We start from the raw sequence: 14,462 nt of genomic DNA, 5'->3' as shown, positions 1-14,462 counted from the left end.
TTCCTGGTGGAAGTTTAGAAAAAGAAGTTATTGGTTAAAATAAATGACTAATGGTCTGGGAATCCTGTTTATTCATATCTTCTCTGCCTGCCACGATGACAAACAATTGATCTCTAACTCTCTGGCACATTGAGGAATCCCCAGAAAGAGCAGATATAGCAATGAAATGAAGGGAAGAATGCTTATTGTAGAATTTCTATAATGTATATGTTCTACATTCCTATAAGGTATATGTAAGATATCTTTAAAATGGTTATCTGTTTTTATTTAGCTGTGTTTCCTTGATTATCTTAGAAAGCCAAGCCTAATGATGCTATTTTTTGTGTTTTATTTTCCAGTTTGTATTTTTGGCATTCTGGATCCTCTTTCTCTACAATCGAGATCTCATTTACCCCAAGGTCCTAGATACTGTCATCCCAGCATGGCTGAATCATGCAATGGTGAGTGAGGGGAAAATTCAGTGAACATAGAACACCAATAGCCTCTGTACTGAAAACTCCAAAGTGCCTTATTTATGTTTCCAAATGTCTCAATTCTCAGCATCCAATTCACCCTCTCTCTCCACCCCATCACTATTTATTTAAAGGGCATATTGAAGGTACAAAATGAACACAAGCCAGTGCTATAATTACAGTGAGTCTACTGAGAACACAGGAGATGTCCAGGCGAGAGTCTGCCATGTTGCTTAGGAAGTCATTGAAAAGACACACAGTTCTGAGAGGGCAGGCCTGAAAGAGAAGCGATTTCTGCAAATATGTCATAAACTTCCAATGTATGGATGAAATCAAGCAAGCTTTAAAAAAAAGCCCACCCCAACATCCAAAGAATATCTCATAGCTGAGCAGCAGTTACTTAAGGAACACGCTTTGTCATGGTTCTGCATCACAAATGGGATTAGCATTTACATATTTCTAGGAATACATTTCCATTTGGTTTTTTATTCAGGCTTGTGTTTTAGAGAGGCTGAATAGTAAACAGAGCCTGTTCTCAGATTTTTAGGTCACTAGAACCTGAATATCAGTAACAGGGACCCAGACGAGCAGGGTTGGCATGAGGTTGTCCAGGTCTCGGTTGGAGGAGGATAACTGAGTCACTGGCACAATGTGAACAAAGTAATTGTTCAAAGACCTAACTCAGCTTCTCAATACTTACAAATGTGTTTCCACATCAATCAGGAGATTATAAAAAGGTCTCAGATTCTGTAAAGCTAATGACATTTAAAAACCCAGGGGATAGCCGGGCGTGGTGGCGGGCGCCTGTAATCCCAGCTACTCAAGAGGCTGAGGCAGGAGAATTGCTTGAACCCGCGAGGCGAAGGTTGCAGTGAGCCAAGATCACACTATTGCACTTCAGCCTGGGCGACAAGAGCGAAACTCCACCCCCCCCGCCCCCCCCCCAAAAAAAACAGAAACAAACAAAAAAACAGGGGAAAGGCACAAGGAAGTGGCATGTCAAGACTCCTCAAAGGTTCACTCACAGACTTTCTTCTACCCTCACTCTTGCCCACCTTTCCATGGTCTTAAAACTCACAAGATGACCAACTCAGAAAAACAATTCAGTCCACTAACACTGCCCCTGCCACGAGCCCTGGTCTCCAGAAAAAAACTAATTTCAGCCTAAATTTTGTGCTCAGTGAGTTATTGATGATTGACTGACTAATAGACTACAGCTCTGAACTCTTTCAGAATTTAGGACCAGAACTGCGTTAACTAAGTCTGACCTCTCAGGAACCCTCCTCCTCTCAACTTTTTCTTGTCAAACTCTTCACCTTCCCAGTTTCCCATGAATGTTAATCTGAAACACTGATGTCGTGAATATTCCTGCCCTTTTTTTTTTTTTTTTATAAGAAATGGTACTTTATATTGTACAAAGCATGTTTCTCAGCTATGGGCTCATTTAATTCACACAGCCTTCTTTAGAGAACTACTATAATCCTGATTTTTACAAATAAAAAAATAAAATAAAAGCTCGGAGAGGATAAGTGATGTGCCTGAGGCCACTGAATTCATAGGAAGCACAGCTAGGATGGAAATCTGAGGCTAATGCACCCTTTGTTGCCTTTTGCTACACTAAGTCCAGAACTTGTGATTCGATTTGGTTTTGTTTCATAATTCACCAGGCAGTCAAAAGGACCTCGCTTTGCTTGATCAATATAGCAAAGTGTGAATTCTTACTTAAAAAAAAAAAAAATCCCGAATCCTCATCTGTATGCTGCTAAGCCAAAATTCTAAGAAAATGAAGGGATTTGAAACTACTGGCTGAGCTAGCTGTTACTAAAATAATAAAAAGGCAGAATCTTGTAAGTATCTTTTCTGTGGGGCCAAATGCACCTGTCAAACACCTTCTCAAGGTTTGTGTGCTTATCTTGTAGTTTTTTTTTTCATAATGACTACCATCTCCCCCGCAACACTTTAGGGTTGATAGAAAGTTGGATTTCTTTCAAATAGTTATGATGATGGTGCCCAATATTTGTGACCTTGCTAAGTAAACAGCCATATGGATTTGTGATAATTTTGGAAGCAGAGGGCTGGATAACATACATCACATCCATGAGCTAATTAGCAAGGCAAATACTGTGCAACAGAGATCCTTAAATATTTTTGTGCCTCACAAGCTGAGGGGTGCCGTGGACCTTATCCCTTTGCCCTTTGGTCATTCAAGTAACCTGAATCCCTCAGAGAAAAGGAGCAAGGGTCAAAGGAAGTGGAACAATGGTGACAAGGAGAGAAGAGGAGGAGGAAGCTACCCTAGGTCATGTACAGACGTTTCTGTGTTTCTCTTAATTTGATTGAAGAAACTCTCAACAGATCCATCTCTAGGAAAAATGTTGGTATCAGCAAAACTGGCCTTGGGTGTCCCTAACGCAGTCATCCCCAAACTTCCTGCCTTCTTTTGACGTCTGCTCCAAATTAAGTGTCCTAATAACTATATCTCATCTCTGTCTTCTAGACTGTGTTCCTTGTTCTGGACATTTTCTGTCCTCACTATTAAATCTTCTTGGCCTATTGCCTCAAGGAATGTTCTCTGCCAAGTTCTTAAATACTAGTGTGAACTCATGGTAGAAATGGCTGCTACTATGTCAGTTTGTTAACACTTCCCACATTTTGCCAGTGCCTGTCCATGATGGTCCAAAGGAAGGAATACAATTCTGGGAAATCGCCACTATGGCAGCCAGAGTAATGATGGGCAGTCCGGCTGGACATTTGGTACTAAGTGCTTCTGCGTGGGGCTGGCCCTGTTCCCTGTATGGCTCCTTTTTCCTTTCCACAGTAGAACAATTGCCTTCCATCACCAGCGCCATACGGTCCTGAAAGCTTCTTTCATTTCTCAACACTCCCTATGTTTGCTATTTTAGCCTTAGCTTTGGAATATTTTCCCCATTGCCGTTTATGATGCTGCCCCAGTTGTTATGAGTAGTATCTGTCAAAGTAAGAAATACCACTCTCCCCTTGGACACCGTGTGGTTGTAGGACCTTCATAAGTAATCAAGTCTTTGGACCGCTCCCAGCTCAACCCTTGTAGCTCATTGGAAACTTGTCATTGCAGCAGGACTATTCTAAGCGGATTGTGTCTCTAACAGACATTTTCCTGCCCTTGTTGTGTATTCAGACTAAATAGAAACATCAGTGAGATATTTGCATCCACCGTGGACAGGGCACCTTAATTAAAGTAGATCAATCTGACTGTTTTAGTGCTAAACAGTTCTCCAATCTTCATAAAACAAGGGAAAGAACAGCAAAGTATTCCTTCAGGTTTTGCCAGGAAAACATTAACTCCTCAGGTCTTATCTAAATGCTTACTAAAGATAGAATCAGAGCAGACAGATTTAAATAGCAGTAAGCGGACTCCCAGTAACTGAGAAAATTATCAGATCCTAACCGGAGGGAAGCTGGGGGACTTATTTCTCTGGAAATCAACCTAAATTGTTCGGGTTGCCCCAAAGGAGAGGTGAAATAGATCAGAGAACTCCTCAGAGCCCCTTCTATCTTTGAAAATAGTACATGATTATTGAGAATGTGTGTGCAAACTTTAACAACTGTCAAGGACTGCATGAATATAAGGTATTCTCATGTAAAACTTAAGAACTCCCAGCCAAGATCCACTGGCTTATTCTCAATCCATGATCACAGAGTCCTAGAACTAAAAAAGTTTCATTGATGTTAATGGGGGTTTCAAAACAATCTGCTATTGAGAGACAGGACTTTCCCTGGCTCTTAAAATTGGAGAAAGTCCCAAATACAGCCACCTAGTTATTTAATATGTTGTCATTTATTCACTTGAAAAAGAGTAGTTAAGCACCGCTACCTGTGTGACACTGTGATTGATATTGAATGAGGGTTTTGACATCTGGCAGTCTTAAATCTGGTTAAGTCTAATGTACACACACAAAGTTGAAATACTGACTTAATGCTAATACAAGGCGGTGGCATAGGTGGTGTTATGCGGAGGGACATGGTTATTGCTGAAGGAAGAACATGGACAGGAGGGCTTCTGTGCCCCACGTGTCCTGGCCTGGCTGTAACTCATGAGCAAGGCATAGCTAGTTGGCCTGGATGGCTTTTGAGCCCTCTCCCAGGGATGTGCTGGGAAGTCAAAATGCCCAGGGAGTAAAACTTAAAATCTTCTACTTTCTTCCTCAGTCATAGCATGCAAGATGTTGTTATTAGCATTCAGACCCAAACACAGATTTTTCTCTGCCACCCATAAGCTTAGTGTGAAATTGTTGCTAAGTAGGGGTGAGTAAGGTCAGCCACCCTTCATCCCAAGCATTGCAAACTCCTCCTACCCTTCCTGATTCCTCACCCTCAATTCAGCCCCAGCCCTGGGCAGAGGTCACCCAGTCTGCATATCTTGGTCCAACTCAGTGGTTTTCAACCTTTATGGAAGAGGCTCCTCTGTGAACCTGAAGAGATCTATAGACTGTTTTTCCAGGAAAACACAAATACCCGTAAAATTTTGTGTACGATTTTAGGAGGCTCATGAGCCCTCCAAATTCCATTTATGGGCCTCTTACCTAGAACACCTGACATAACTGAACGTACACTTGAAAAGAAGGCCCCCAGATGGTTTCCACTGCTGAGTTCAAATCAAAAAGACAAAATGAAGAATCATGCATTTGAAGAAAATCACTCGTACGTGCTTTGTGTTGTTGTGTCCTTATGTGGGTGACAAGAAAAACATCAAATATGGTCCCTAATCTTAAGAAATTTAAAAGAGATATTACATACCTAATCTAATATGCAATATAGCTAAGATGTATAATAATAAGCAAGACATTTGATTTTAACATAAGGAAGTGCTAAAAAGTATTTATCAGATGCCTGTATGTGCAAGGCCCTCTTCTAAGAGCTGAAGACGCAGCAATGAACAAGACCGTCGAAAAGATCTGTCCTTGTGGACTATACACACATCCCAATGGGGAAGATAAGCAGTAAACACACAATAAATAAACAGGGTGAGAGAACAGAGCAGTGTGTGAGTGGGTGTGTGTGTGGAAAAAAAGCAGGTTTAACAGGGTACAGGGAAATCATGGTGGCCAAGGGATGCCTCTATGATGAGCTGATATTTTAATAAAAATTTGGATAGAGTGAAGGAAACAGCCACAGGACATTCTGGCAGAAGAAAGGCTCAGGCAGGCAGAACAGCAAGTTTAAAAAGCCTCCAAGGAAATACTAGCATCTCTAAAAAACAAGAAGGCCAGCGTGGCTGGTTCAGAATGAGGAGGGAGGAGATGAGAGGGTGTAGCCAGGGTTCAGATTATGCCTCATGTGACTTGCAAGGAGTTGGCATTTTATTCTGAGTATGATAGAAAAAGTCACCTCTTCAGGGACGCCTTCTTTGTACCTCCCTAACATACATATATATACTTAATAATCCATATGGCAAAAAGAAAGATAGAAGATGTTTAGCCTAAGCCGCAGGGAAGGAATGTGGATACAGAGGCTAGGGAGGTGCAAGGATTATGAACAAGGAAATCAATTGTTCCATTTAGACATGTGAGTTTGAGACACCTATTAGATAATGATGTCAAGATGTGGAACAGGCAGCTGGACATACTGCTCTAGCTTGGACATGTGTAGGGTAGCTTTCTGGGATGGTGACATACATCTGATTATCTTCCTTATGCAGATTGTTTTTAAAGTTAAATTTAATAAAATCACCTGGGGAGTAGTTATGGTTAGATAAGATATTCCAGGAGACTAAGTCTTGGAATACTCCAGCCTTCAGTGGTTGGGAGGAAAGGGAGACGGATTCAGCGAAGAACACCGAGAAGGAGGTGCTAGGGAGCTAGGATGAAAAACCCAATGCCGTGTAGTCTCCGGGAACTCAGTGTAAAAATATTTCAAGAAAGAGGAAGTATTTTATGTCCAAAGCTGCTGAGAGGTGAATATGATGACCTTGTAAGAGGACTCGAGTCAGACCTTTCCACTGGACTTGGCAATTTGGTACTTGCTGTGACCTGTTCAAGGGCAGTTTTGAGAGTGTGTGGGGAGAAGATAGAGCCTTGGTTATGCTCTGTCCTTATGGACTATATACACATCCCAGTGGGGAAGATAAGCAGTAAACACACAATAAATAAACAGGGTGAGAGAGCAGAGTGGTGTGCTTGTTGCTATTACAAATTAATGCAAATTTCATAGCTGAACACAGTACAAATGTGTTATCTTAACGTTTGGAGGTCAGAAGTTCAAAATGGGTTGTATGGGAGAAAATTCAGGTACTAGCAGAGTCGCATTCGTTCTAGAGTCTCTGGAGGAGACTCCGTTTCCTTACTTCTTCCAGGCAGACCACTTACCTTCCTTGGCTCATAGCTCTTTCCTCCTCCTCCAGAGCACATCACTCCAGCCTCTGCTTCCACCATCTTCACATCACCTTTTTTTCTACCTTTGCTGTTCCCACTTCCTTCTTATGAGGATCCCTGTGATTACAATGGGCCCATCCAGATAACTCAAGTTAGCCTCTTAATCTTAAAATCCTTAATTTAATTACATCTTCAATGTCTCTTTTGCCATGCAAGGTAACATATTAACATATTCACAGGTCCAGGGATTAGGACGTAGACATCTTTGGGGACCATTATTCAGCCTCCTGTGCTATAAGATAACACCATTGAATACAAACCTAGGTCTCTGAATTATAACCCTTTCCACCCCAATTTCGAAAAGGCTCTCTTATACTAGGTATAGCAAAAGATTCCATTTGTTCTGTTGCATAAAAGTGGCAATAAATTATTTAAGCTCATGTAATAGTGACCTCTATTCTAAGTATTTTCTTTTTTAAAAAAAAAATGTTGTGCAGTTACCTATCAATAGAAAAAGTAAGGCACTACATATATAATTTGATAGAGATTGTATGATACAGACACAAAGTGTAGTAACAGTAGAAAAGGTAAAGCTCAGAATGGCTGGTCAGAGAAGGAGATCAGATCTCAAAGGATATTAATAAGTAGTGATCAGTAGGGTATTGATAAAGGTGACAGCACATTGCCAAATATTGACAATGTCAAATCAGGTTTTTCCAAAAGGTTCTTCTCTTCCTCTTTCCTTCCACTTCCCCTCTCTGCCCCTGTTCCCTCAAAGAGAATTGCTGGCTAAATGTCAGTCTTCCAAGGGGCCCAACAAAGAGACTCTGCTTGGCATCTTGCTAGTGAACAGTAGGCCTCCCTTTGCAAATGTCAATGATATGAGTCACTACACCAGCCCCATCTCACTCCCTGCTGGGTGAGCAGGATTGCCCTTCCTCCGTACTGCCTAAAGAAATATTGGCCTCAATTACATTCTCTGCAACACTGGCCTAGAACATAAGCAGGGCAAGCGGATCAGAAGAAGAGAAGCAAGAGAGTAAAGGCTTTATTTACCTCAAGATGTGGGAGAACATGCTTTCTGAACTATCACAGAGCAGACTAATGGATCATGACCAGATGTTCCTTTTTGCAGCCAGAATCAATGCCCCACCTTGCCCGACCTTTTCAATGTACCAGCACCACCCGGAAGTGCTTCATGTAGGTATTAAAAAGCCACTTTCTTTAGAGACCATGGAGAAAACCTGGAGACTGTGTGTTTCATGTAGCTACACATATGGGATTCTCGTTTTAAAGAGTGATGCTGTATCACTGCCAAAGCATTAACACAACAGCCAATATTCATTAAAATCTCATCATGTGCTGAGCACAGAATGGGCACTATTTGGGCTAGCAGGGGATAAAAGACAATATTCCCATCATGAAAATAGTAAAAAGTCAAAGAACAAGCCACAAGGTGCTGTCAAAGAGTGCAGGATAAGGTCCAATGAATGCCATGAGCATACTTCTAAAGGGAAAGTCACTTCCCACTGTACAGGTTAGAACAGGTGATGAATGAGTTGGAGATTTGAGCTGGGGTGCAAAGGTTGGGTAGAAAAGACAGCAAGTGATGTCCAAGTATGAGGAATAATGAGCCAAAGGAGAGAAATGTCTGAGCCCAAGGCAGGCTCAGGGCACCATGAGTAAGTAGATCAGCGTATTTGTTTCCTAGGCTGCCATAACAAAGTGCCACAAATTGGGTGATTTAAATTAACAGAAATGTATTCTCACACAATTCTGGAGGCTAGATGTCCGAAACCAAGGTGCTGGCAGAGCCGTACTCTCTCAGAAGGCTCCAGAGGAGAATCTGCTGCATGCCTTCCTCAGTTTCTGGTGTTGCCAGCAGTCCTTGGCTTGTAGACACATCACTGCAGTCTCTGCCTTGTCATCACATGACGTTTTCCCTGTTTGTGTGTCTGTCTTTACCTCTCCCTCCTTGCAGATATGTGCCTCTTCTCCTCTTTTACAAGGATATCAGCCAGGTTGGTTTAAGGCCCCCTACTCCAGTATGACTTCATCTTAATTAATTACATTTGCATTTGTTTCCAAATAAGGTAACATTCTGAGATGCCAGGAATGACATGAATTTTGAGGACACTATTTAACTTAGTATAGTTAGTTTGGCAAGAACAAAGGTATCAAAGAGGGGAAAAGCAGGAGATTCGTGTGGAAAGAGACGTGGGGTCAGATGTTGAAGGGCATGAATGCTAAGGATTTTGTTTCTGTTCTGTAGGCAAAGGAAATTGATTGAAGGTTTTGAACTTGGAATAGTCTCTACCTTCAAGTGCTCATAATTAGATTAGAGAGTAAAAGATTGGGGGAATTTAAGAGATGTTGCCGTCATACAGGGTGGGTTAGCGTTGGAATCATTTCCATGATTTACTGAAAAAATCAAAAGCTCTCCCTGAATTTCAGACTCTACATTTCTTTTGTAGGGAAACACTGGAATTATACTGTATATTAGTTTTCCTTTATTCTTTTTTCCAGGTGAAAGAAGAAGAGAGTAAAAATATATTTCTAATACATTCTTAAAATGCCCATTTTGGTTCTGTTGTTTAATACAACATTCACTGTCTTTGTAAATTGCTTGTAATCTGTGTCAGTAGTGATCTGAGTCAGTGTTAGTTGCTATCAAATAGTGAGCCCTAATTCATCTTCCTTTGTGTTGTTTCCTGGAGACATAAATGTCAACCCAGAATCATAGAGCTGAAATGTCTCAATCTCTACAAACTGCTCACCTTACAGAAGAGGAAACTGAGGTTTGAGTAGTTTATTCAACTTTCCCAAGACCACAGAACTGATTAGTGATAGAAATGGGTCTAGAATATGATCCAAAGTCATAAACCTGTGTTTTCTCTAATACTCATGTATTTAATACATCCATTACTCAAGGCAAGTCCAGTCCCCTAGTCAGAAAAAAATAAATTTCTTCCACTGTAATCTTTGTATAAACACATATCCAGCATCTACTATCTGCATAGTTTTCCTTTACTCTATTCCTTAACTCACTGTTAATTAAACTTTTTTTTTGAGATAATTGTAGATTTACATGTAAGTGTAAGAAATCATGGTGGTCCTGTGTACTCTTTGCCCAGTTTCCCCCAGTGGTAACCTCTCAATGCATTTTTTAAATTACACTTTTCCAAGGTAGGGCCTATGAAATGTCTTTAAAATCACAATCTCAAAAGCAACTGTTTCACATCAAGTCACCCAACTGTGATTTTCCATCCCTTGTACCATTAAATTATTATTATTTATTATTATTATTTGAGACGGAGTCTCGCTTTGTCACCTAGGCTGGAGTGCAGTGGCATAATCACTCACTGCAGCCTTAGCCTCCCAAGTAACTGGACTTACAGGCACATGGCCACGCCACGCCTGGCTAATTTTTTGTGTTTTATTAGAGATGGGGTTTCACCGTGTTGAACTCCTGAGCTCAAGTGATCCACCTGCCTCAGCCTCTCAAAGTGTTGGGATTACAGACGTGAGCCACTGTGTCCAGCCCCCTTGTACCATTAAATTCTAAAATGTGCTCTGGCTATATTCTAGACCAGGTCTACATGAGAAAGAGAAAACATGACTGGCAACAATGACCAGGAAATAGTATGGGGAAATAACTTCTCATGTGAGTCTAGGGAGAGTAGAGACACATAAATTAAGCCAATGTATGAATATCTCCATGGCATCCTGAGAGAAAGGCCCTTGTTCAGAGCATTGCTGAACATGTACCAAAGCTCCCAAGCAGAAATAAAGTGGAATCATTAACCACACCCGTATGTTTACTTGAATATCAATTCAGGTTTTAGCACTACAGTGTTATTGACGGGTGGTTCCTTGTTTTGAAACAACTTTCTAGCCACCCTTTTTTAAAAAAAATCATTCCATTAACTTCCTAACCTAGAGTAGGTTAGAATCTTTTCTGTCATTCACCTGGGAAACACTGAGATGTTGAATGCCTTAAATGCCACGGTGAAATCAGAAGCTAAACTGGGATTAGGAAGCCGAGGTAACTGCATAACCACCATAAAGCCATTTTGCCTCTCAAGAAATCTTAAGCTAAACAGAGGAAAGTCTAATAGTGAACACTTCCAGAGAACAACCAGTCCATTGGTGGTTTTCCATAGCTAGAACTGGGCACTCACTGTGTCTGCTTTCTTCATCTCTGGAGAGCAGGGACCAGGATGAAGAAAGCGCGATTTTTTTTCCCTCCTTTTAATCCCAATTCAGAGAACTTCCAATGTATGCTCAAGAGTAGCATATTTTAAAAATTCCATTATTCGGTGATTTCCTATTATCAACATATATCAACAGGCTGCTTTTTAAACACTAAAAAAAAAAAAAAAAAAATTCTAATTTCTCATTCAAGGTCAAAGGTTTTTAGTGACCAAAAAAGTATAGATGTCTTCTGAGAAGTTACTAGGAATTTTAGTAATTAAAATTATTCAGTGCCCTTGAGGGCTTGCTGGTGAGTCCCTCTCCTGTGTGAATCAACCAGTGCTCACTTCCATGGCAACCACGTGTAACACCCCAACGGGAAGAATGACTTGATGCTGGAGAATAACCAGGCTGGAGAAACTCATAACAGAAGATCCTAACTCTCTCTGAAATACTAAGAGCAAAAACTAAAAATCTAAGTGGAAGGAAAGAGCCAGACTCCCATGATCTCAAGACAGACATGAAACATCCCCAAGAGCAGCCTGCCGGGCGGATGAGAGCGCCTTCTCTGCCAGGTTAGAACTGACACTCCTCTTCCTGATTAAATAGCCAGCACGGAAAAGGCCCTGTCATGCTTCTAGTTGCTTAATAACCCCAGAGGCAGACACACTGTAGGCTGTGGAGTTCCGTCCTTGCCTTGAATAGGGAGCTGCTGACAGGTTCTCAACCAGCCCCCACACCTTGTTCCTAGTCTCATCATCTTCTCTGCCTACTAAGAAGCCGCTTGTGCCTAATTGGAAATTTGAATTTGTCCAGTTCCTCTGTCTTCCTCCCACCTCCAGGTCCTTGGATTACCAGTCAGTGGAATAATTCTGCAGGGCATTTCCTGGTAGTCTTCTTGATGTGATAATTACACTTGCCCATGTATTACACGTCTGTCACATGGATCCTTAGCTCTTAGATATTTCTCATCTTGAGTTTCATCTTTCTCTCCCGATCCAAGATCCAAGTCCATTTATATAGAAGGTCCTTGTTTTGCCATCTCCCTCCTCAACCTCATCAACTCTCACAACCTATCATCGGCCTGCTTACCCTGGCTTCATCCCCTTTCTGTCACTCTCATGCATTTGATGGATTTATCATTTCCTCTAAAACTTTACACTGGAGTAAAGCTAAAGAGGGGTGCAGGAATGAGGACAAGAAAGAGCTCTGTCTCTAGGAAGCTCATGCATGTTAAGCCATGTGAGAGACAGGGGCACCCGGCAGTATCTATCGAAGTGTGAGTAAAATGTCTGCTCAAATTTGGGATTCTGTTGATTCTCATTCAGATCACTAATCTCAGGAATTCTACGCCGAGTGCAGAGTGTGTACTTGCAAACTTTTAACAGTGGCTGACACCTAAAATGGCCCCAGATGCCATTTCAGAGCACCTTGATTAACTAAAAATCTCTAGGTGTGTTGGTGCATCCTGCCTCTACCTGCTCAGAGAACCAGCAATGGAATTATGATGGCATTGAAACAGAATTCAACCCTGATGATAACAGGCCTACTGATCAGGGGCAGTAGGATGTGGCCGTTGCTTGCAAATGCTGGTTTTGCTATCATCTTAAGATATATGACTCGAAGAGACAATCATAAGATGAGATTTCCTTTTTTACCCATTTCATGCTTGACAATGAGTATTATTTTTTAGCAGTGATTGGCAGAAATAGTAAAATACTTAACCTATCTAATAGTATTTAATAAAGGTCTTTTGTCTCCAATTGGCACAGAGAGTTTAATTTAAGGCTTATATATGGGAACATTTTAATTAATATGCATACTCTTACTGACATATTTTAAAATAATACTTCACTAACCTAATGTCAGAGTCAGAAGCTTTAAAATATCATCAGGATCACAGAAATTGTAAGTCTGGCAAAAAAAAAAAAAGGCACTTCAGAAATATTTGTTGAATATTTGACAACTGGAAGATTGAGTTGCATGTCCAATGAGAATGACCCTTAGATTTAGTGGCTTCTTTTTTTTTAGATGGCAACTTTTAGAGCACAATGCATATAATCTAATGATCTTCAGGTACAGGTCATCAGGAAATGGACCATCTCATAACTCAAATCCTATTCACAAATGCCCCTTCACATTTTAAAAATGTCTACTTGGGCTAAAAAGTTGAAAGGTATAGGCTACTAGAAATGAAAATGTTGGAGCTTGATCCCTAAAAGTCAGACTGGTATGAGGAGAAGCAAAATTTCTTAGCTGTATGTCCAAGTTGTAAAAATAATTGACAAGTTTGTTTTTTACTTCATGAAAAGAATTAAGTACCAGAAAACCTCAACTCTGATTCCATTTCTGCCATTGCCTTGCTGTGTGGTTTCAGAAAAATTAATAAACCTCTCTTGATGTTGGGTTCCTTTAAACAGGCAAGGCATGTTTACCATCCTTAATTCTCTGCATTGTTAGAAGAAACAAATACGTTACATGTGCAATATAAAATGCTATCAGTGACACATTAATGACCCACGCAAACTGTTACTGACTTGGACTCACCATCGCCTCTTCTCCATTCTCCACTGCATTGCAGGGGATAAACCCGGAGCCACCCACTGTTGCTAGAACCCCTTTCTCCATATGGTTCCAGGCAACAGTCAGGCAATGAGAGGCATTCTCATGAGATGTGGAGGAAGAGAAGCCATTATTCCCTAGTGGCAGTTTCAAATAGATATGTGGGAAGATTGCAGACATGAGGCTAGTAATGGCTTCTGGAAAAGCACCTAGGAATCACACATTTCATCCTGCAAGTAGCTGAGATCAATGGTAGCAGTTCATGAAGACTTTTGACATTTGTAGCGGCTTCCTGGTGAGCTCCCATGAATCACCCCCATCTGGTTGAAATTTCCTTTATTTTTCACTGCCCTTCCCTTTTCAACAGCTTCCTAAGCCTTGAAACCCTTCCTCTTTGGAATCCCTGGATGGGCTTCTGTTTTCCCAAGTGAACCCTGTTGATCCATGACCTTAAAATTCATGGATCAATAGCTTCCTTCTGAATCATGCCTATGATCTTTAACATGAGGAGAAAGTTATTCATTCAAAGGAAAAAAGTCCTGAGTGATTTCGTTTCTGGCCATATAGTGAAACAGTAACTTGAAAAAAAAAATTTCATAAGACACCCAAAACATTGAATAAAAATATTTCTTAAAAACCTTTTTAAAATGCTTGGCTTAGCAACAAGAAAGTTACGGAAATTCCCAAAAGCTAAAATAAAGCAGAATAAAAGGTACCAAGAAGAGTGAGGTAAAGGCAATATTTGAAGAGATAAACATTGATTATTTCCCAGAACGTATGCAAAAGTAATCCTCAGATTCAAGAAGTGCAACATAAATTCCATACGGGACTGAGGCTGGACTGAAACCACTCTCATCTACCTACTGTGTGACACTACAGAAACTTTAGACAAAAAAGAAGATCC

General features: G+C 40.8%; 1 protein-coding gene across 2 annotated transcripts in view; it reads left to right on the top strand.

Annotated features, from left to right (window-relative positions):
- The window catches only part of ADTRP (androgen dependent TFPI regulating protein), a 91,641-nt gene that overhangs the window by 37,993 nt on the left and 39,186 nt on the right, over window positions 1–14,462 (top strand). For both annotated transcript variants that reach the window (XM_050789602.1, XM_050789601.1), the window contains exon 4: window positions 339–440. In XM_050789602.1, coding sequence (XP_050645559.1) covers window positions 339–440 — 102 coding nt within the window. The remainder of the gene's footprint in view (window positions 1–338; window positions 441–14,462) is intronic.

Source organism: Macaca thibetana, chromosome 4, assembly GCF_024542745.1.
Source record: "Macaca thibetana thibetana isolate TM-01 chromosome 4, ASM2454274v1, whole genome shotgun sequence".
Classification (NCBI taxonomy): domain Eukaryota; kingdom Metazoa; phylum Chordata; class Mammalia; order Primates; family Cercopithecidae; genus Macaca; species Macaca thibetana.
This window is presented reverse-complemented; position numbering and strand designations above follow the sequence as displayed.